General features: G+C 42.7%; 1 protein-coding gene across 9 annotated transcripts in view; it reads left to right on the plus strand.

Annotated features, from left to right (window-relative positions):
* Positions 1-24,241, plus strand: part of PDZD2 (PDZ domain containing 2) — a 195,101-nt gene that overhangs the window by 164,489 nt on the left and 6,371 nt on the right. For 8 of the 9 annotated variants that reach the window (XM_090130547.1, XM_090130549.1, XM_090130548.1 and 5 more), the window contains 11 exons: positions 901-1,018; positions 3,129-3,261; positions 6,148-6,229; positions 7,152-7,255; positions 7,989-8,148; positions 9,281-10,071; positions 11,259-11,403; positions 13,244-16,817; positions 17,448-17,565; positions 21,137-21,238; positions 23,307-23,577. In XM_090130547.1, coding sequence (XP_089986673.1) covers positions 901-1,018; positions 3,129-3,261; positions 6,148-6,229; positions 7,152-7,255; positions 7,989-8,148; positions 9,281-10,071; positions 11,259-11,403; positions 13,244-16,817; positions 17,448-17,565; positions 21,137-21,238; positions 23,307-23,577 — 5,598 coding nt within the window. The remainder of the gene's footprint in view (positions 1-900; positions 1,019-3,128; positions 3,262-6,147; positions 6,230-7,151; positions 7,256-7,988; positions 8,149-9,280; positions 10,072-11,258; positions 11,404-13,243; positions 16,818-17,447; positions 17,566-21,136; positions 21,239-23,306; positions 23,578-24,241) is intronic. The other variant, XM_031609884.2, reaches the window with a different exon arrangement.

The following is a 24,241-nucleotide window of genomic DNA, read 5'->3' on the forward strand; positions in this document are numbered from 1 at the left end:
TACATTCTGCTTTTCCAGTCAGGATGCTCCTATTGGCAGCAGTGTCTGTGTTGCTGGAAGGGGGTAAGGCTGTGAGATACATGGCAGAACGTGAATTGCTCTCTTGTCAGACCAGATTGTCCGTACCCTTCTTGTAAAGCATAACCCTGGGCAGGGCATATCCTGCAGAGTGCTCAGAATGGCCCAGGTGAGCTGCTTGAGCTCCTGCATGAGGACTGATCTCAGGAACAATAGTTGCACAAGAAAAGCTTAGTGCATATGCCCTCTGTGGTGGAACAAGCGTGCCTGCTTTAAAGACTTGGATGATGTCTTTAAAGGTTGGATTAAAGATCTGGAGAAAGCAGTGTCCAGCAATTCCTACTTCAGTACACAGTTAATGAATACAGTTACAGGAGGACAGCAGAGGGAAAAGGGGTCACGGGAAATCTCTGATCCAAAGAATACTCCTCATCTTTCTTCGTGCCTCTTTGCTGAGGGATGTCATGCAGGTATTTCACAAAAGAGAGCAGTGCAATTGGCAGCATCTCCTGCGCTCCTATTTTCTGAAACAATTTTAAGTGAGATCTTTATTGGACTGCCATTCCTTCTCCTTTGTGTCTCAGACCAGATCAGACTGTGTATAGCATTTCCAGTCCCAGGCAGTTCCCAGGGCATGTTGAACATTTGCCAGGAGCAGAGCCATTCCTGGATCTCAGAAACCAGTCAGGATTGGGTATTTCCAGCTCTGATTTCCACTGTTGGTCTTGGCTTCCTGGCTGGCTGCAGCTAAGGCCAGCCCTGAAACAATACATGAGTCTTGATCTCAGATGAGATGTGGGAACAGAAAAGCTTGCGTGTCCTATGTGAGTACAATGAGCAGGGAATAACAGCACTTTCCTTTGTGCTTTTTGTTTTTCACAGAGCCAGGAGTTGGACTCGGCATTGGTGCCTGTTGTCTCACACTTGAAAACAGTTCTCCGGGAATATATATCCACAGCCTGGCCCCGGGATCAGTGGCTAAAATGGATGGCAGATTAAGGTTAGTTAAAACAGAAACATACCGGAGTGGTTTTGCAGTAAAATCAATGGAAAGTTTCTTCTTACCTATTGGTTGATGCAGCTGGAAAGTATTTATACTTCAGTACTCACCAACAAGAAAACATGAAAATAAAGACATTCCAAAGTGGCATGGCATACTCAAGAAATGTTGTTCTGTGTGCTGTAGGCAGCACAATCTTTAAGACTTGTTCTTGGCTTTTTTAAATTCTGTGTGAAGAAAACTGAGCCTGCTAGCTCAATGGAGAAAGGGAGCAGCAGGATGTGCTGCCTTGTGTCTTTTTCTCAGAGCTGCAGTCAGAGACCCCACAGTGGGAGGAGATGTGCAGAGCCCCATGTAAATCTCAGTCACCTGAAACTCTCATGAGAAGAGCTGTGGGGGATGTTCTTGCAGCTGGCTGTGCCCCAGGCTGCAGTAGTGCTCTTCTGCCATTACTGTCTGGAGAATCTGTGTTCCATGCTTGTCTCATGTACTCCGTTGTGCCATTTGCATGACTACAAGGAGCTCTTGGAGAGAGAGGAAATCATTCCTAGGGCTTCCTTGTGCATCAGATTATGTGACATAAATTTATTTTCTGTTCCTATCCTGGGAGCCTTGTTTTTACAAGCCATTCAGGGAATTTTTCCACTTTCTGCATTGCTGCATAAATGCTAATGGGTGCCAGGAGCACATCTGGGAGGTGAGGCTGTGCTGAAGATGCACTGTGACTGCCATGCTTGTGGCAGAGGTGCTGTGTAACAGCGTTGCTTTTGTGATGGGCAGAGAGTTCTTCCTTGTTCCCCAGCAAATCTGTAATAGAGCATTTTGGCTTAATAAAATAAGATAATTTCATGGTTGCATCCCTGCCAAAAACCCTTGAAATTTCCTACCAAATAGAAATGCCTACAGGAGACAATACCTCAATGCCAGCTTGCTTTCTTGTAAACCTCTTTGGAACAAGATTGCAGTGCTGATTGTGTCTGCATGCAACAGCTGCATCATTATTAGGTTTAAATGATTGATTATATCCAGGCAAGCTTCCCAGTTTTCTAGCTTGCTTCTTTGAGACATTGCTCCTGTTGTCCCATCAGTGGTTTATGGCTCCATAAGCCAAAACTTACAGGATGGTTTTGATTTCAGAAAAGCTTGTTAATCAGATGCTGGTTTTACAATATTGGAAAAGGCTTGAGCCCAGCCCTTCTATATCTGAACTCCCCCTGTCAGTTATGAGCCCATGTAAGTGATTCCATTTTTTGTAAGAGGTGTTTAAAAGGTAGGCAAAGCAACAGCATGATTACACAACTGCCTTTGCTTTCATAGTGGAGTGCAGACTACAGAAGGCTGCCACATGCATTTGCTATCTTGTGTTTGGCACATGGACTTGGTGTAAGCCCATTTTCACTGTCACAAGTAACCCAACATAAATCAGTGGTAGTGGATTGTTTGAGTGTCTACTTAAGGCAAACGTTCTAGTAATTATGGAGAATGCTTTAATGATATCCCTACTTGATGATCTTCTCTTTTGAATAGTTCCAGATGTCTGGATGCCATGAGCAAGAGTTTAAAAAAAAAAAAAAGAAAAGAAAACAATTTATGCTTTCCTCCCAGGTTAATTTTTTGAAGAGGGGGGACTTTTGTTTGTTGGCTTAATATGTTCTGTACATTAATTTGAAGCAAATACTTTCTTATCTCTCCCAATTTTTTCCTGGAGTCATTTCATAAATTCAAATCTACATCATGAATTTCTTATCAGTGTTTTTGTTAAGTAATTCTGTATGATGAGAAGGAACAGCCCATCTGAATCTAATTTTTCCTTTGTGCCTGACAAGTATCTGAATGCAGAACTGAATTTTGTTTTCACCCTAGCCAATTTTCTCTGTTGATTTAATGGGGTTTGTAGCACTAGCAATAAGTGCAGAAGGGATCACTGGACCTGCCTTGCAAAGTCAACAGGACTTAAAGCATTCACGTCGCTGAGAGCAAGAGCGTGGCCAGCTTTTTTGCAAATCTTTTCCAGATACTTGTATCTCTGAAACAGTTTGGCCACCAGTCAAAAGCACAAATGCATTTGTAAAAGGCGGATGTGATGAACTGGCTTTATGTTTCTCCGCAGTCGGGGTGATCAGATCCTGGAGGCAGATTCAGTCAGCCTGCGTCACGCAGCACTGAGCGAAGCCTACGCCATTCTGAGCGAATGCGGTCCAGGGCCGGTCAGCCTTATCATTAGTCGGCATCCCAACCCAAAGGTAGGGGGAAAACGTGTTAGCACATCTCTGTTCTTGTCATCTGCTGCTGCAATTTGACTCCTGCTGCCCGGAAAGTGGCAAGTGAAGAGTGCTGGATTGTTCTTTCTATGACAAGCATTGTGCAAAAAGTCAGGCTAAAGGATTGCGGTGATGCCTTCCAGTTTTGTAAGTTGTAGCAATGCTAAACTGCCCCTGCTGCTTTTCTCCTCTTCACACAGTGATTGGATGAAGTTTTCCTGGAACCATTGAGCTGAAGTGCTTCCATCTTTCTTCATGTTTGTACCAAGTGTCAACATAAACGTGGCACAAATTCCTCCTTAAAGTTAATTTGCATTTAGTCCGTCTGTGCATCTGCGAGTGGAATATAATTTAGGGACAGGAATATAATTATCAACAGATTGAATTGATTAACTGTAGCGGAGTAATAAGAATACTTATTTTGAAAGAGCAGAGTCTGCCCAAACATCAAAGTTTTCCTTCAGGAATTAAAAAATGAGAATCTGGAATGTTCTGCTACTGTGAAATGTGTGCAGGGCAATTTGAAAAATAAGCCTGGGTTTACAAAATGAGTGATTATTTTCAATCAATTTTTAAAAATTGATGATAGAAGATAAAGCCCTTTTAGCCGAACTGTAAGGAATAACAACTTCTTTTATTTCAGTATTTCAAAGAATTTCATGAATGTACAAAACCTTCCTGTTTAAACAGGACTAAAGCTGTAAAAATATTTGCATTTGTGTGTCCAGAGAGCTCTGACTTTTGAACTTGTAACTGCAAATAGAGGCCCTAATAAATCCATAGCTAGGAGAAGTGAGGTTTCTGACTTTATAATTAACTGTGTATTTTCTGCTAAATTAAATATGCAAACAGTAGACAAATAGAGTCACACTGCCCAGAGTTTATGGCCATTGCCACGAGGCTTTGTGATGCTAAAAAGAAAAAGACCTTGGTTCTGCTAGTTAAAGGTAAGCAGGAAGGGGTAAGATTTGGGCTTGTAGCCTAAGATAACAGTATTTCTGGGGAGTCTGTATGCTGTGCTGAGCCAGCATGATGATTCTGTTTGATTGCGTTATTAAGGCATATAGACTTTTCAGAGTCTATAAGTATAATAAGAACTCAGGGAGTAGAGCCTGCCCTTCCTCCCTCTTTTCATCTCACTCTGGTGGTGGCTCAGCAGCCGATGAGTGACCCAACCAGGTATCTGCTGAGATGAACTCAGTTAGACTAATTGCTCACCATTACTCAGTAACAGAGGGAAACTATTAAGTGTATCCTCTTACAGTTTTTCATAAGTGATATTTGAAATAACAACAAATCCTTTGCCAGAAATCACTAAGTAAAGTTAGAAGTTGAGCTGGAGGGTCCCTGAAGCGTTTCCACCGCAGGCAATCTGCAGTCCTTTATAGTTGGATCTTTGAAGGAGTGTCTGTATGGGGACCCACGTTTATCCCATATCACTGTCATCCTTTCTCTGACAGCACTGGGGGACCTACAGAAGTGTTTGTTGTTACTGGTTTGTTTTTTCTTTCGTTGTTGTTATTATTTTTAATGTATTAATTATAGTACACCAACATGCAAATGGTAGTTAAGAATTTGCTTGTCCCAGTACATAGAAGGAGTTTGATTTGCCTGAGGTGTGTAGGATGCTTAAGAATCAAACTTGGCAGAGCTTGCAGAAGTGTGGGTTTTTGTTTAGCTTTAAACAAATGCTGCCATCTGCTCAGCACCTGGCTTTGTTCTGAATCTTGTACCCAATGGTTTGTGTAAAGGTCCTGAGCACATTCTCAGGGTTTGGTCAATGTCCTATATGGACTCCTTGTGTCCCAGAAGCCCAGAGATTTTTGGTTTGCTGCAAAGGTCATGTCACAATCTGAAAACAGATGTATTTCTACAAAGGCTCTTGTTGTTTTAGACATTTTTATCCTTGATCTCTCATTTTATGGCACAAGAGGTCCACAGTAAATTTAGTTGCTGAATACGTTCACTTCGGTGTTTTCATGTACATCCAAGAGAAACACCACAGCATTTTCTTTGTTCTTATTATTCCGAGTAAGTGTGGTGTTTAAACTATGTTTAAACTGCTGAGTTTGCTTAGGAGTCTTTCAAATCTTCCTGGTTCAGAAAGATTCAAGTTTCTCATCTCTCTTTATGCTGAATTTTAACTCATGTAAAGCAGTTTGTACAGAAATTGCTTCCGACAGAATTAACTTGCTTTCTGCTTTTAAATATATTCTCCTCCAGACTAGTCATTCCTGTTACAAAGTTATATGGAATTTGCCAGTAATAATTAAGTGCATGGCAGTGATTCAGGAGAAAATTAGCAAATATGGTAAACTGGTAGTTATTCTTAACCCAGAAGAACATTTATTACTGATAACAGTTTAGGTTTTCTTCTTTTTAAAAGCAAATAGAAATTAAAATTAGAACAACAGCTAATATCTTGGGAAGTGTGATATTCTTCCGGTAGATTAAGTATGCAGTATCTTCTGTTGCTGATGTATGCTTGTACAGAGCAGTCTTTGTTTATATTAAAGTAGTATTTTCTCAATAAATCAATATACAGGGTTTAATTGAGTTGAAATTGTACTGTAATGGCTTTATTTAACTTCTTTAAGTCCAGCAAAGTTTTGTTTATTGACACAACACGGTGCTTGGACATTATCTTCATAAAACTGGCTGTCTTCTGCCTCCTAATTTCTGAAGGATGGTTGGATGGATCAAGTCTGGATCAGGAGAGTGAGATTCAGGAGCTCTCAACTAGGTCTTCTTAATTCTGGCTTAAAAAGTAGTATGTTGTAAGTGAATCCTGTTTCTAATGGAAAGCAGTAAGGCTTTCATATTCGTGTATTTTACCCAGTTTGATCTCTGTCTTCCACTGGACATTAGGTTTCTGAGCAGGAGATGGATGAAGCAATCGCACGAACGACTCACCGAGAGAGTAAGGACACGGGCTCCTCTCATGTCTCAGGTAGCAGCCTATTTCCTCCTAAATATTTATCCTTTTCCAGATGTGGGAATGTTTTAGGACGTGCTCTTCAGTTCATCAACATCCTTAATGTTTTGAGAGCCCTCAAAACAGCTGACCAGTTCTGAGGACAGAATCACCCTCTCCACTGCCAAAATCTTAGCAAAGACATCCAATTCAAGTGGATCAGATCTATGGATCATGTTGCTTACTTTGGGTTTCACAAGGCTGCCATAGTCTGAAAGTAGAGACGGTTGGTCTGTCCTCTCTTCATGATCAGTTTGGAGAATGTCCCAGCTGGGGACTCTGCCTGTGTATACTTATCCATGTAGAGGGCAAAGCAACCACAAAAAAGTGTCTGTGTATCTATTTGAAAAGCTCCATGTATTGTGTACTGTTTCAGTTTTTAGGTTCATGTCAAAATATACTCTCAGGTGTTTGTTTGACTGTTTTTTGTTGTTGTTGTTTTTTAATTATTATTCAAAAGCTTGTACTTCCTAAAATGTTACAGATGAAAGCAAGCTCTTGGCAATGGCAGAATGACCACCCAGGTGATTTTCAGACAGAAATGTTAGATTTGTGATTATCCTTATATCTCTGTTAGCTAAAACCATTTTTGCACTGGATCTGCCAAGTGACTGCTAGTTTGTCTTTTGTGGTTGCAGGGGAGGGAGACAATCTCCTGCTCATTCTGTGCTCATAGCTCTGCTGTGGGCCTGGTGGGTGTAGTGTGTTTCTTGGTAATATTTCACCTGATCTGAGGGAGAGCCCATGAAATGTTAAATAAATCTTGTTTTATGAAGGCAGTTCAGATAATAAGTGGGATTAAGAACAGCTGCAGGCTCAGATGGTGAATGAGGGGGGTTGTTTGGATATATGGACCACAGCTTTAATTTCTGACACCTAACTAAGCTGCATTCGACAGGCACTGTGCAAAAAACCCCATCTCCTGGTGTGAAGACCAAACAAGGAGAGACTTCATCTCCCCTCAGCTGGACGATGAAACGCTTCCTGGAACCAGCAAGCCGGGTAAAGGATCAGATACAATAAAAGCAGGCTGCTTCAAGTGCTGAAGCTGCGACTTGATCAGGATGCTCAAAAATAAACTTCTCTCCTTCCATGTTGCAGGGACTCCATAGAAGTGTTAGTTTCTTAAGCCACATGTTTAAATTCTAATGCTAGCTCTGCAAACTCCCGATGGTGTGATCATTGCCTTCAGGAGCAATGTGCAGAATGTGGCACAGAAAGCTGTGGAGTTCCACCTCCTGTCACCTCGAAGGAACCCTTGCTTTGCAGGAAGCTCCTGCTGATACAGGGACGAGTTAGAGGAGGGGCCCAAGCCTGTGTCAAGTGCTTGGTCTCCCTCTATAGCCATTACCATGGGGAAGTCTCTGCTTTTTTGGGGAAAGATCAAGAAGTCATACATCAGTGACCAGAAGTACAAACTGAGCCCTTCTATAAGTGAAGAAGGTCTATAAGAGTTACAAAGGAGAATAGTTTCATCCCTGGTTTGCATATTGAATATCTGCAGATCAGTAAGATTTGGAATCTCTTTTATTATGCAGGCCAAAAAGGTGTCATTGTGATGCATTTCAGCCACCAAAGTTTGATCCTCAAACTCCTGGCAATTCCCTTATTTTTTTAAATTGGCCTTAAACTTCCTTTGCTGACGAGGGTGATGTGAGTTGAAATTGTGGCACTTGCTCATAGGCAGGGGCTTTAAGCATTGATGGAGTTAGATCACCAGCCTGGCTTTTTTCAGCAGGGATCCGTCAGCTCTGAAGCAGAGCTTTCCCAGTACTTCTCACATGATGGCACGAGCCACATCCCATTCTCTGATGCTGTAAGTGGCTCCTGTGATGAAGAACAGCTCCGTCAGAAGAGCAGAAGCAGCTTGCTGGATGACAGCTCTCTTCTTCCTGGTAACCTGAATAAGCCACGGAAATGCCTGATCATTTGGTTAATGGGGGTAGAGTCACTGAGCACTAATTTGCTTTACAGAAGAGCTATGGTGATTCCTGTGCTGATAGGAAATGCCTGGCAGCATAGTGCGAACCAGTGCTCATCATATGAAATTCTGGAAGATGGAAGAGGTTTACAACAATGCTTATAAATGCCCGTTTCCATGGTAGTTTGTCCAAATTGCTGCTCTGAGAATGTCTTCATTTGATTGGTCTGGCCAAATGTAGATTGACAACACTGCAGGGAATTTTTTTCAGATGGCTTATGATCATCTGATTGATTACATTTAAATGAAAGCATTCTTTGCAACCTTACATACACAAAATCAAAATGTCATGTTTAGCAATGTAAAAACAATTAAATGTTCAAGTTGATACTAGATTTTTTGCATATTATCTTTCTTCTCATAGTGATTGACTGGAAGAATCTTTCATTTCCTTACTGTCATGCACCTGATTTCAGATTCAAAGATATTACATTTATTCTCCCTTTCCTGTGCTTGTCTAGTAATCTCTTTGTCTTCTGCTTATTTTTCTCCAGAAATTTATTATTTCATGCTAACATTTTTATTTTTGGGGGAACTTTCTGCAAAGTAAGATGCAGTTATTTCTAAAAACGATATGAAAAGGATTCTCAGGCTAATTAGTCTTTAATTTAATATTGATGGCCGCGTGCTTCTGTTTTTGTTCGAGAAAATATTTCTCACTCACTGTAAATTGATAAAAGCAGCATCCTAGATTTAAGCAAGATGTGAAAGAAATGTTTAATGTAAAGAATGCATGAGTATATACATCTCTTCTTTCTTCTGATAGCCATAATTTAGAAATAAACTGAAAATAAAACCAGATGTGGCATGAACTGATTTCAGAAATTACTCATAAATTCTGAAGCTGTCTGCCATTGCTCTTACTGTGTATTGCAGTTAGAAGGAAGATTGAAAAAAATGCTTTTGCTGAGGCTGAACTTCTCTGGAAACATCCACATGTCCTCTGCTGCAGTCTTATGCTTGGTATTAAAAATCACTGATAGATACAATTAAAATATAACTTTTTTGTTTACTTTTTTTTTTTTTTTTTTTTTTTTTTTCCCTAGCTGCTAAAGAAGCAGGATTGGCAAAAGCAAATGGCCTGGTTTCTTCAACCAGTGGGAGATCATCCTGTCTTCATAACAAGCATGTGGAGTCTGTCCGACCTGGCATCCTCAGTGACAGCCCCAAATCTGCTCGCAGCCCCTTTCATCGGCAGAGAAGGGTTGTCTTCTATGATGGTGATGCCAGTGATGATGATGAAAGTTCCCACTTGCAAAGAAGCCAGAGGGCCAAGAGCCAGGAGGATGCTGGCATTGTCATCACAACCTCATCAGTAGAAACTGATGATGAGATCCAGGACAGCAACTCATCTAGATATATTGGCACAGAAACATCTTCCCCTGTCTTCAGCAGCTCCGTGGAGTCTGCAGACAGCACGCCAGAGCAAACAGACTCTCCTTTCTTCCCCATCATAGCATTTGACTACTCTAGCGTGCCTGAAGTTCGTCTCAGCAGCCTAAGTTTGAGGGAACTCCGAGAGGCACAGCTCGAATCTAAGAGATCCCCGAGACTGGAGCACAGGGCTGTTACAAGAGTGAAAAGCATGATGAGCACCGAGTGCAGAAGTCTTCAGAGGCAGAGGACAGAGGAGCATGGCTCTTACAACAAGCCTGTTGCGAGGATGCTCCCTCACAGCAAGAAGTGTGAAGCACCTGATGGGGCTGGGCAGTGTCAGGGTGATATTGTCACTCTGGTTCGCAATGAGCATGAGTCGTTCGGCCTGGATTTGGAAATCCAGGCAATGCCCTTGAAGGTTGTTGTCACAGGGCTACGTCCAGGTGGAGCAGCGGAAAGGGTAGTTATTTATTTTGGATTGCCTTGTTATGATGTGCTTTCGCTTCACACGGATTATCACTGTTAAGCTAGTGGACTGTATAGAAAAAGTGCAGGAGAGGCACTGCTGCTGCTGGGCAAAAGTCCTCGTGCCATGTGGTTCTGAAATGCCTGTTGAATGAAATATTTGATTCAGAAGTGCACTCTGGCTGGCTCAAAACTGAGAAAGTCAAAAGGTAGATACACTGAGATGGATTCATCCACATTCCAGAGTTACAGCTTGAGGAAGCACTACTTTGTTTTCTCACATTTTATCAGAGGCAGAAACAAGATAAGTAAATCCTGGCGATAAAGGCGCTTTTTAAGACAGAAGCCATGTTGCAACCTGGAATGTGTGTTTTAAAATCCTCCCTGTTATTTTATGCACATAAATCCTTTTATTATACAGACCTGGTGCCATGAGGTGTTACTTGCTGGCCAGATTTGCCACGTACCGAAGTAGTACTGCTAACATGTTGTTTTTTGTATCTCTTACTGTTTTCTACATACTGGCTTCATGCTGGACATGCAACTGCTGACTTTAGATACAATAGCATAGACAAGGGAAAAATTATGTTATGGTGTACAGTGGTCAATGTTGCATTTTTAATTTATTTAAGGGCCACTAGTGTTAACAGGGGATGCATCTCAGCAGTTCACATTGCTGTGAGTTCAGAATTTGGGTTCTGTCCCTGCATCTCTGTCTGTCATATTACACCATGATGAGAAACATACTTGCTTTTTTTACTTTAAAAGTTTATTCTTTGTCCAGTTTAGTAATCTAGGAGAGTCTAATCAGTCAAGAGATTTTGACCAGGGATGTAATTCCTACATGAAAAGCAAAAAATGGTAGACAGTATTCCAGTCTTGAAGGTCTAATCCAGAACAGTCCATTTAAATGAAAGTGGCTGTGTCCTCCATCCTGGTAGTCATCTCTCAGAGAACTCAGCAGCTCTTTTGATCTTCCTGGTTGAGGTTGGTCGTCAGTTCCTCTCCTGGCAAAGACGCAGCCTGGTCTTTATTTGTTGGCAAACTGACAGCAGTGTTACCTGTGCCCTGTGCTGATGTCAAATAGGGAATGTTGTTTGTAGGCCATTAATTGTTCTTGGCAATCTTTGCCCCTGTGGCAAAGGTGTATTTATAATTTCCTTTGTTCTGTCATTGCATCAGGGATCAATGGGCAAGATGACTGTAGGAGACGAGATTACCACCATCAACAGTATCCCAGTCAGTAAGATGACGTATGAGGAAATCTGCTTGCTTATGCAGTGTCTTCCTACATCTGTAACCCTGGAGATCCAGAAAGCAGCGTCAGGTGAGAAGAGAGTAGTTTTGCTTTTGTACCATTTATTATGAGTACCAGTCTGATCTTCTGCTTTCCTCCTTTCCACATTAATTCGAATTAAAAGCCCCTCATCACCAAACCAGGTTTCAAGGTACTCCCTGGTGCCGTGATCAGTGGAGGAAACCTACATCCATGCTAAGTGTTCAGAGCTCCCATTTACAGTATGTCCCTCCGGTCGGCATCTGCTGAGGTCTGAGTCATTTTGTGCATACCTGGAGTTAAGTTGGCAGCAGCCCTGTACTGACAGCCCATTTTTCTACTGTGTCTTTTCAGGAAGTACATTGACCCTTTATAATTACATCTGTCTCTTTTAAGAGCTGAACAGTAAGCAGTGTTTTTGGGAATGGACAGCTAGTAGATAAGATGCTTTTTTGTGTCATGAAACCCAGGATAATCAGAATCTTATCAAAATGCCTATTTGCTTGCATCTCATAAAAAGTTTTCTGGTTTGAATTGAAGCACTTGATACTTTTTTAGTTTCTGCTTAGGGTTGATTTATGTTCCTGCAGCAATATATGCTTCCCCACAGACGGTACAAATTTCATGGTGTGGAAGTGAATGTTTGAGAAAGAAAAGCATACTTTTCAAATTCAGGAAGAACATAATATTTTGCTTTATTCTAGCTTATGATCTTCTTCATGTACCTATTAATACCCGTGAGCCTAAATTCCTTCCAAATGCTTCAATTCCAGTTGTTCTTTAAGGAATTCCTGGTTTGGCAGAGAGACCTTTTCATGTTTCCTTATTGCTCTGCCTTTTGCAGTCTACCAGCACTGGGGAAGGGGCATACTGGCACTTCTTTATCAGGGAACTCTTCTACTTTCCTTTTGCTCTGCCTTTCTGGCAGAGAAGAGGATGTCTTCCCCTCTGTTGACTCCAGGATGAGCTTGGAGCTTTATTAACACAGGTACATAAGATAAGCAATGTGGACAGTCCTGCAAGCTCATTCAAGGATTAGAGGGACGTGCAGATGTGTTTGAATGAGCAGGAAGGGATGCTGACTGTGTGAATGCATTCCTGCTTCTCCATTCACTTTCTGAGTCTCATCTGGTAGTAACCAGTTTGGGAAGACAGCTTAGATATGGATTTGTGTCCCAGAAGCAATGTAGGAAGGTGCAAGCAAATACTGGGGGTGAACTGGTGAAAATTAAGGAACTGGAGCTATGGGTGAACTGGTACATAGTGAAGTGCAGCAGTGACAGGGAGCTCAGTGTGTTGCCCAGGAGTGGGTAAAGATACATTGTAAGAGAGGAAAGATCTGTGCCGAAAGTCTCACAAAGCCAGTGTGCTTCATGCATGTGTTACATCACCCATGCATGTCACATTAAGCACCTGCAGGAGAGTCAGAAGGATCAGAGTGAAGGTGTTCACACACTGCTTGTCTGTTACCTGCTCACCTTTGGTTGCTATGGCAGGGCTTTGTATACTCTGTGCAACTGGAGGTGTTTTCAATCAAACAAGCAGTGAGAAACAGCACTGCTCAGCCTGACTTCTGACACTTTGGTAGCTGGCTGCCTGACTGTTTAGATCTCAAAGATGAGAGTTAAACAGATCATGACTGCTCTGCCTGGATGGGAGAGTTCTTCCTTCCTGCATGCTACTCAAATACACAGGGTTATGATAAATTGGAGTTGTTGTAAACATGATTATAGAAGAGGAGGAGTGCAAGGAAGAAGGAAAGTATCTAGTCTGAGTAGATGGGTGTCTATTTTTATAATAAAATGTGGTGTTTTTGATATCACTTCCTACATCTGATAGAATTTGCATTTCTTTTTTTTTTTATTCTTATTTCTTTTAAATGACGATGCAGCTGTCAGCAGATTTACAAACCTCATCCTGTCTCCAGCAGTAGACACTCAAAATCAAGCTGATGTCAGCAGCATCCTCCCAGCTGAGGAAGAGCTGAGTGCTGGGAAGCAAGAAGGAGCAGGTTTGCAAAATGCTAGTAGTGGCTGTGCAGTAGAGAGAATGACACTGCCACCTGATGCCATGACCAAAGATGTGCAGAGAGGTACCACAAAGAACAGCCGTGCCGAGGATTGCATGCCTGTCACCGATATTGATGACTTGCTCAACCAAATGGGTGCTCCTGACAGCAGGGCTTTGCGCACCCCATCGCGAGCAGAGAGCCCTTTCCGAGATGAGTCCACCACAATGTGCTGCTGTGGAACTGATGAAGGCTGCCCTGATTCTGAGCCACGTCGGGTGAAGGAGGAGCTGCTGGAGAAGACGACGAATTGCACAGTGAATGCACAAGGGCTTTTGGGGCTGTCTGTGTTGGACTCTATTAACACAGGCAAACTTTTTACTGTGAATAAAAACTCTTTAAATAACTATTCTAGGAATTTCAGCAGTTTAAGTGAGGATGAGTTGCCTGCAGCAAGCTGTCCAGAGGGTAAGGGAAGTGATGTGTTTCCAAAGTCTATGTATGGAGCTGCAGAAGATTCTCACTCAGATGCAGAGTCTGTCACAGAAACATTTGATAATGCTAGTGACATGTTGCTTGGGCCGTGCGCTGCTGCTAATGTCCCAGCAGTCTGCACTGTACTGGAGTCAGATGATGAGCAAATTGAGATTTGTTGCATGAACGATGAGCTGCAAAAGCCTTCTCAGGAGCAGCATTTCACACCTGTGACAAGCTCATCCTCTCTGGCACAACCACATCACTATGGTGGCAAGGTTTTGCAAACCAAGGATTGTGCAATGTGTGGGTCACTGGAGTCAAGCATCAGCAAACTGGGCTTGGAAGACTGCAGTGGTCCCAGTCTGTGTCCCTCACCATGTTCAGAAGTTTTCTCTGCTTCCCTGTGTTCTCCTTCCTCAGTCTTTCTGCCAGAAAATAACATCCTGAAGAATTCAGTTGATGTCCCTGAAGTTTACACATTCCAAAACAATGGTGCCTTAAGTGCAGAAGAGCAAGTGGGTCTGGGGATCAGTAATGGACACACAAAATGCTGTGAATCTGTTGAAGAGAAAGGGTCTCTGCATTGCAAAAAAGTAAGTTTTTGCTCTGCTAGAAATGTCAGTGGCTTGGAGAACAACTTGCCTGAGAAAGAAGGATGTCATGACGAACAGAGATCCAAATCTGAAAGTGAAACAGTGGCTGATGACTGTAATCACACTGTTACTTACTGCTTAGCAAAGAAAGAAACCAACAGCACGTCCAGCTTGTCTAAAACAGACAGCAATCATGTGAATGCAACATCAGCAAGAGCATTATCACTCAGGTCTCCCTTTCCCTCCCGATCTAAAGATCCAAAGGCTAATACAACTCATGACTTGCCAGGGAAAAATGAGAAAGCTAACTGTGTGACTTCAGGAAGGACTTCAAATGGAAAAGTCCAAAGCTCGGGCACAAATCACTGCAAAGAAGCTGCAGTACCGCACAGCCCATCTTCACAGAAAAAATCTTGCCAGGAGTCTAAGGGAATAGCACAAAAAAGTATAATGGAAACCCTTTTAAATAACCAGAAGGCCAAAGGAGGTCCGAAGCTAAAAGGTTTCACTATCAAAAGCAAAGCAAAGACAAATTCAGATTCTTCCAGTGTTAATCTTACCAAAGTCAGTGGGGCTGATCAGAAAAGGACTTCTATTTCTCCACAGCTGTCTCCTAAACTTTTGGGGAAGAAAGCACTGTTGCCCCGGAACTCATCTACAAATCCAGATCTGAGCAAGAGCATTTCAGCAGCATCAAAAACTCTGAAATCTGAGCTGGAAAATAAACCATCTCTGGTCATTTCTGAAGATTCACTTGGGCCTGCCCTGAATGGCACCAGCAGCCCAACAGCATGCAGTGAAATGAAATGTGGTGGGTGTGGGCAGCTAACGGATCTGCAGCAGGCTTGGGGAAAGCCAAAAGAAAAGCAAGCTTCCATGCAGCCTGCAGCGTGTCAGGGTAAGATTGTTAAAGTGGATGATTTCAGAGCAAGAGATGGTCAATCCAAAGTTGCTTCATCCCCTCAAGCGGCAACAAAAGTTGAATATATGAAAGAGAGAACGGGGAACTCTGGAATGAACCTGAACACAATGAAGAGCATCTATAGTGCAGATGACATTAGGCAGTTAGATTTGCAAAATGCTGGAGCGTCAGCTGGAGGCTCTTCTTCACTGAGATCTCCTGCAGTTCAGCTGGAGCAGCAAGAAGGGCAGGAGATTCAGCGCAGTTTCATTGAGGTGAAGCTTTCCTCCTCCTCCTCCTCTTCTTCCTCCTCTTCCTCATCTTCTGCCTCTTCCTCACCAGCACCATTTTTGCAGCTGCCATTGCTGGAGAAAAATGAAGAGGTGAACACAGAGATGCATCAACTGACTGAAGAGATGGGGACCACAGCGTTTTTCTCAAAAGTGGATATTGCCAGAGACAGAAATCTCTGCGGCTTGTCAAAACCTGTGACAAGGACATACTCGATGCCAGCCCAGTTATCTGGTCACTTAAGGGAGAACTGCCATGCTATGGAGCTTCAGCCTGCACAAGGTCCCGAGGGCCATGCTGCAGACAAAAAATGTCCCCAGGCGGTGATGGGTCCGTTACAGATGGTGCATCTCAGCCTTCCAAATGGCCAGAGTGGGAAGGAGCAGGTGTACAGCTCCAAAAGCTCCCAGAGGATGCATGACACATCCCCCTCCGCCAGCGATGTTACTTACCCCGCCGCTGACAAACTGAGGAGTTTCAGGAGGAATTACTACTACTACGAGCTGAACTGGCCACACGAACCTACCTCATCCTTTTCTGTCAAACAAAGGATCAAATCCTTTGAAAACCTGGCAAATTTCGACCGACCCATTGTGAAGGCCATCGATATCCACTCGGCCACGCGGTCCCAACTCGGCAGGAGGTCTTGCAGTGGGATGGCCACTGCATCCAGCCCTGCTGACACGCCACGTGCTTTGCGGCGCAGCTTGAGCTCCTACGGCAGCACGCCGATGCCAGCTGACACCGTGGCCAAGTCGCCCATAAGCACAGAGCCGACACGAGCAGTGGAGGGTGTCACGAAGGAAGGAAAGCCCCAGAGGGGTGAGGAGAGCAGCACTGGGGCGGACCAGTCTCCTTTTCCCCCCGTGGCCTCGCAGATGCGGCGCAGCCGAGTTCTGGGCCGGCTGCCACTGTCCCGCTCCAGGCTGCGGGAGCTGAGGGCACTCAGCATGCCCGACCTGGACAAGCTGTGTGGTGAGGGCTTCTCAGGGCCGCCCCAGCCTGCCTGCTTCAAAACAGAGCTGGAAATCACTCCCCGGAGATCCTTGGTCTTGTCAAGCCGGGACAGCCCGACCAAGGCAGGGGGGATGGGCAGTGGCAGCAGCTCGGGGACACCGGGGTCGGCTTCAGATGACGACGCACCCCATGGTGGCTCTCCAGATGCAGAGCACCTGGGAAACAGCTGGTCCCTCAGGTCAGTGTTTGCTGTTTCCATCAGCTGTCTTTTCTGCAGCATTCTATTTCATCCCTGCAAGCCTCTCCTGATGAAAGCGCATTTCAGCTTTGGCCCTGACACCAATTCCTTTATTCTTTCTTGCTTTGCTGCATTTCAGAGCTGCTGCAGTGCTGTTTGGTTGCAGCTGCTCTTCAGTATGGGATGGAATGCTTTATCCTGGCAGGGTTGAGCTCATTTCATGTGACCCTTCTAGCTGTTCTTTTGGTTGTTATTTGGCATGTTATGATGCAGCAGTCACTGCCTCCTGCCCACCCTGGAGGGATGACAGACAAGCTTGTTGTCCGCCCTCAAAAGTATGTAGACTTCAGAAATAGCTGTCTGCCTGGTTTTGTTAATGTCTGTTCCGAAAACCATTGGGAAGCAGGTGGGGAGTTGAGTGGGGACTGATTTTCAGAGCTGTTGTAAATTGTCTTCTTTCTGCCTTCTCATTCTCCCAGCAAACACCATTTCTTACCCATGCCCAAGATTTCTGCTTGCTGTTGAGCTGCCCTTTTGTTGCCTACCCTAATGCAGATTTTACTGTATGCTTGAAACATATCTACACAGTCTAGAAATACACTTTTTTTTTCTGTTTTTGTTTTGTTTTAGCCTGGATCAGCTGCTCGTCTCAAACCTGGACCAGCAAAAATTGCAGTCTGTTTTGTCAGCTCTGGTACCAAATTGTGACATTGCTTCTATGCTCCAGGAAGTCAAAGCACAAGTGAAGGTAATAACCAGAAGATGAAGCTAAACTATTGGCAGTATTTTTAGGGGTTTTCTTAATAGCCGATAAAAATCCCTTCCAGAGTTCCTCCAGTCATCCTACAGTAGGTTATGGTTGATGATAGTTTTACTACTGCTGGTTTTTGAATGCTTACTATAAACCCTTAATATATTTTGGTGGGTTCTGGATAAAAAAGGATCTTGTTTGTCCAGCGTGAAAGCAGTTAAAAACCACAATAAGACATTTTAAGTGAGGAATGGCTCCAGTCATTGTTAAAGCTGAGAATCTCCTTGGTTTGCCAATAATTGCACATCAGAATTTAACTTTCCACCAGCCATCATAGTCAGATCCATTTTACCCACCACACAGGGGAAACTCTGTTCCTCTCTGGAAGAAAACACTTCTTTTTAGAAGCCAAGATCACAGAAACTGGTGGCTTAGAGTGCCAGAAAGCATCTGATGGAGGACTTGCAAGAGACCACTGTGCACATTTTGCTCTTTTCTGTGGAAACGTATTGCACCAAGGTAACCTTCTTCATTATTTAGATGTATGAAGAAGGCCTCTGAAGTGAAACGATTGCCAGGATGTCCTTTTCCCTCTTTGCAGTGTGTGTTTTTGGGATATGTCCACATCCTTTTTGAATCAGAGCTGAAGTTGATAAAATAATGACAGCACTAGAGGGAAAACTGCCATCTGGTCTGCATAACTGCTGGCTGAGCTGCATTTAGAGTATTTCTCAGTCTTAACTCACAGAGTATAGAATGGACTGAGGGGAACAAGACCTCCCCAAAATACCCAGCTTTACCTCCTTCCAAGGACAGCGTAACTAAAGCTTGCAAATCCCAAGAGCTTTGTGAGCCAAGGCAGTTTGATAGGTTTACCGAAGAATTTAGGATTGGATTGTACTTCTGGACGAAAGTAATTAAGTGTTCTTTAAAGTATTTTATATGGAGTATTGGAGACATTATTTATTTATGCCACTTCTCAAAATCCGAGAACTCAAATATTTATAAAAGTAAATGCTTTTTGGAATGCACTCCTTGTCTGCATAGTTTCTTATCCATATTTAATCCCAGTATGGCACACGTGCTGGAAAATCTTATGCTAGTCAACTGGTGGGTTTAATTGTACAATAGGACAATTCTTCGAACTTATGCAATTGCTGAAAAATGAGGTAGACTGTCTGATTCAGAGGGAGCTTCTCCGGGAAGAGTTTATCATTATCTTTTCCTCTGGACGGTTCTGAATTTACTCCTGGTGTTCAGTTAATGTTAATAATATATGTTTTAAAAATCAGATCTTTGATTATCTGATGAACAGGCTAAATGGAGAGGCTAAAGATTTGAGTTCTTTTATGTGACGCTGCTCATTTCTTCTGTAAGTCTGGGCAAGTTCCTTAGAAATTCTGAGGCAATAACTTGCCTGCAGACTGTAGGGAGCTACTTTGTGTTGGCTTACTTCTCAGATGTCTGATCGTACTGACTCTCCTCAAAGCCCAGCACATCACTCTAGGTTTTGTGCTTCCACTGTGTGGCCAGGTAAAGGAATAGGCTGGTATGTTGCCCAATTTTACACATGCTTGTAAGGACTCACTTAAGGGCTGGACAAGGAGGAAAGGCACATGTTTGGGAATGGGAAACCAGGGTTCAGTTAGTCTTGCTGGCCGTCCTGGGGCATGTGGTCATCACACAACCCTGAAACACTTCTGAAAGTGTAAGCAGATTTAAGTTACAGTATAGAATAGGAATAGAGACCTAGTTCTAGTTGGAAGAGACCTACGAAGACTGAGTTCCAACTGTCAGACCACTGCTTAAAACATATAATTTAAGGGCGTTATCCAAATGCCGTTTCAACACAGGCAATTACAGGACATCAACCACCTCTCTAGGAAGCCCTTTCCAACATTTGGCCATCCTTGCAATAGAGCAGTTTTTTTCTAATATCCAGTTTGAACGTCCCCTGGAGCAGCTTCGTTGCCCTCCTCTGGATGCTTTCAAGCCCAAAACTACACCCAGTATTCCGGGCAAAGACACACCAGTGTGGGGGAGGGAAAGGGTAGGAAAGAACTGACCTCTTAAACAAAAATGCTTTAGTACTTAATGGTCAAAGATACAATTGTTTGTTACCCTCAGAGCACGTTGTTGAAGGAGGCTAAGCTAGATATTTGACTCACTGTTATATCCAGGCTAATGTAAAGCTGTTCTTGTTTGAGTATGAGCGAGGAAGGTCTTGACAGCTACAAAAGGTTGTGGGTTAATGTGTTCATCCCTGACTGCTCCTCTCTTCCCATGCCCTCGTGGATCAGCGGTGTGAAGCAGGGTGGCGTCAATTTTCTCATGTGCTTTGCAGGGATGCTTCTAATGCAGAAAATCTTCCTTGACCATTATTTGGCAAAATGCACACACAGAGGCCAAGAATTCATATTGTTTCACCAAGCAGCAGAAATAATCTGCAATTCCCTGTGCTTTCTGCATTGAAATTAAAGGCAAGCACTGAGTTAAAATGTTGGATTTAGTGAGTTGAATATGTCATTTAATGCTAAATAGATTAAGAAGTTTGTTTCTAATGATGTGCCATTAATTTTAGTGTTGGCAGCTTCTGGAAATGTTTAATGTTGGATAGGTTCCCAGGAAAAAGATGAGAGTCCTGCTTTCCACTCCCTGCTTCTGGTGCTCTGCCCCACAAGCAGTTTCTGTTTTCTTCTCCATCAGATCTCCCTTCTATTGCAAAATAGAGCATCTGTAACAGTGTCTGTTTTTGTCCTAATAACCATTCAGAAAATGGCACCAGACTTGTTGGACAGAAGTGCTTCTCTCTCATTACAAGATCTGCATTTTGGCAGCAGCTCGTCGCTTCAAAGAACCCAACTTCACACCTTCTTGCTGATCTGGAGCCAAGTTCAACCCTGGTGCAGACCAGTGCCAGTCCCTTTTCTGTGTTGTGTGCTTCTTTCTGCTACAGCACAGCTTAGTCCTGTTTCAGTCACTAATGGATTCATTTCTTCCATCTCAAAAGTGAGATAGCTGTACCACTGAATCTTCCCAAGCTGCAGTTTGTAATCATTGCCCCTTGCAAGATTGCCCAGCACTGCTGAGAAGAGGTTGATGCAGCTGCCATAACTGCCTTTCAAGAGAAAGGAGAAATAAGATAGAAGTGTTAGTAGTAACATAGAAAATATAGTGTTCGGTCCTGAAAGATGTATGGGAAGTATCCAGTTATACTGCAGAACATCCAGCAAAGTGAAGTTGATTGTGAAAGCTAGGCTGCTCAAAGTGTAATCCCTCTTACTACCCTGATTTTGACTTTACGTTCTGGCCTTTGACTGACTGAAGAAATCTCTGCTGTCACCTGAGTTTTTGTACGGAGCTGCTACTCAGTTGTAGCAGAAATATGAATATATTTAATGGCTCAGTTTGAATTTCTTGAGTTGTTTTTTGTTGTTTTTTTTTTTTTTTTCACATGCTGTAATCTGAGAGTACTGGAAGTTTGTGATTTGTGCGGGAATTTGGTCTTGATCTTTGCTTTTATTTTTCTCCTTATTCCCTTACCACTCTGCCCCCATTTTCCTGCCAGAGCAAAGAAGATGCCTACTTTGTAGTCCTGAGCAAAGAAGAAGGAGCTGGCCTGGGATTTAGTGTTGCTGGAGGAATAGACCTGGAACAGAAATCAGTCACAGTAAGTGATGACTGCAAGTCATCTTTTTGCAAAGCTCGTTTTAAAGCACGCTGGTGATTCGATCAAGTGCTCATTTATCAAGACTTGCTGCAAGTCTTGAAACAGTGTCTCTCAGAGGCAGCTGCATGCTGTCTGTGACTGAAATCGAAGGGAGCGTCTGGGTACCGTAATTTTCACTACTGGAGATAGATGCCAATTATGTTTTCAGTCTTTGAAAGTGTAACTGCTATGTTACTAGGTAGTCTGAATCCTATGCATATAAGTAAAATTTTGCATACATACAGCCTTTTAGAAGAAATCTGTATTTCCAGCCTTTGAAAGGAAATTTTGTGCAGCAAAATTGTTGAAGTTCTTGGCAAATACTGAGAGTGACAGTTTCAGACCTGAGCAGACATTCTGGATTTCTATTCACTGATTTGTTTTACTGTTAGTAAAAACTGTTGGATGTCAGTAAGTGAGGGGCTTTTTTCACTTTCTTTTTTTTTTTTTTTTTAAAGAGCATTTTGTACAGCATTATGAACCAAGAATGTTGTGTGACTTTGAGCGATTCTTAAGCAAAAGATATTAAAAAGTAAAAAAATGCCAAATGACAATATCCTGTGTGACAATTTATTTGCATAGGATGTGGTTTTAAACTCTGTCCTGTAAGAGAGCAATCTACTAAGTGCTGAGACTAGAAGAAGGGTATGTCTTCATCTTTGGAGGGTGCAGGAACTCAAGTAGGAGTGTTCTGGTATTTGCTGTTTGACCATTACAAATAAATGTATTTTACATTTAGCAGTCTCTGAATTAGAACATGGTAACAGTTCAGGAACAAGGCTCCACTTCTCTGGCTACCAAGATTGCGTTCCCTGTCTCTGGGTGCTGGGCTGCTCAGTTAGGCTGTTCTGCCCACACTTGGGTGCATAAATTGAAAAGCCTAATGAGCTTTGAAGTACCTGAGGAGTCTGGGCACGTGTAGGAAGGCAGCAGATGCTTTGGGCATGACCTTCATATTCCACTTACTACCAGCATTTGAATATCTACATTTGTCATTGAAGCAGTGATTCCAGCTCTGGATGCTTGCTTGGGCTGGCTGGAAAACTATCCTCCTAAACCTGGTTGCAGCAGGTGCCTCCCTCAGCAGGGCCCTGCAACAGGAGGGAGTAGGAGTCAAAAGGCTTCTGACTCTTGCTGTTGTTTTGGATAAAGCGGAGAAATTCCTACAGAACATGCCATGCAGAATGGTGTCCACAGATGCCTTGAGCCTTTATCCAGTGGGCCTAGAACTGGGAAATGGTGCTTTGGCTGATAAATTACAGTACGTGGTAGGCAAGTCTTTAAATAACAAGTCGTTACTGTTGTTATCAGTCCCTTTCAAAGGCACCCATATAAATCTCAGCTGCACTCACTGGAGTTTATTCTTTTTTAATCTGCTCTGAATAGAGTATTTTATGTCCTCTAGAAAAGACGTGTTTTGAGCCATTAAATTGTCCTTTTGCATCCACTCATATGGTACTTGATCAGACAAATAAAGAGGAGCAATTAAATATTGTATAGCAGCAGTAAGTCAGAGCCTTTTTGTGCACAGATGTTGTGCATCATTTTAAAGGCTATTTGAAAACTGCTCTGGATTCCAGTCACTGGGAATTTGGGGAGTGGGTATAACACAGTGCAGTGCTATTCTTGGTGAGTGTGCTACAATATGGATGTCTAGATAACCTGTAGATCATTCAATATTAGTGTTAGGTTGAAATTATTTGAAGTGTATTATTTGAAGTTACTGTTCATTGAAGGCATTTGAGAAAGTCAGTGACAGCACATAAGTGCTTTGTGACACTACATTCCCCGGTTTTGGTTGTCTTTGGCATAGAGCTGACCAGGCAGTAGTAGCATGCATTCCCCCCCCCCCCAACCCAAACTGCAGTTTGGGATGGTTTTGTATTTGAAGCTGATGATAAGAGCAAGTATTGTGTGCCTGACACCCAGGCAGTGGGCAGCAGCTGTGAACTTTGATAGTAGGGGTCTCCATGTTCACTACATGTGCTTATGAGCTGAATGTTTCCCTAAGGTAAAATTTTTCTTGTAGGTCCACAGAGTGTTTTCCAAGGGAGTGGCATCTCAAGAAGGGACTATCCAGCGAGGAGATCTTGTTCTATCAATCAATGGCAAGTCTCTTGCAAACTCGGTCCATGGTGATGTCCTGAATGCACTCCATCAGGCGAGACTGCACAAATACGCGGTCATTGTCATCCAGAAGGAAAAAGACAAAGCAAACAATTCCTCCAGACTTGAGATATCAGCTACTGGCAGAAAATGTGTGGGGTCTGGAAAGGATGTTTCCATGGAAATAGGAACAGGTATGATCTTTGTCCAAGAGCACTTGGAAGGATTCCTTTGCAGAGCAGACTGAAGGGGAAAATGTCCATGTGTTTTAGATTAAAAGAGTCTGTGCCTTATGTAATTGAAGGGAGCAAATGAAATTACTTTTAAATTTTATTTGTTCACTTTGGAGCCCAAATGCAGATTTTTTTGATTGATGTTGTTGTATTTTTGTTTGAAATATCATAACTAGACAGAAACCTAGAAGGATATCTAGGACCTAATCCAGTTTCAGTTACAGTTAATGATTCTATATATTCTTGTGTTCCACAATAAATTCCTTTAATGTAGTAACACTAGTTAGAGCAAGAAAACAAACAACAACCACAAAAAGCAACCCAACAAATGAAATCACAGCTTGTTGTCCATGGAGACCAACTTTTACTTTGCTCTGTAATAGCAGATTTTGTACTATTTCTCTAAAAACAGCAAAAATGGTTTTGGTGTTACAGTAAATGGGTGAAAGGAGCTAAGTCAATTTCAAAGCAGCCATCCCATAGGAAAACAGGAGTAAATGTTTTAAGCAGTTCTCAGAGTGTAGTAATCCCTGCTTGAGAGGAAAGCAACAATTCCATGCACTTGAGAGATCCATTCAAAATACCCCAAATTTCTGCAGAATTAAGGCACAAAACTTTTGTACTG

This window comes from Phasianus colchicus, chromosome Z (genome assembly GCF_987193195.1).
Source record: "Phasianus colchicus chromosome Z, bPhaCol1.hap1.1, whole genome shotgun sequence".
NCBI lineage: Eukaryota > Metazoa > Chordata > Aves > Galliformes > Phasianidae > Phasianus > Phasianus colchicus.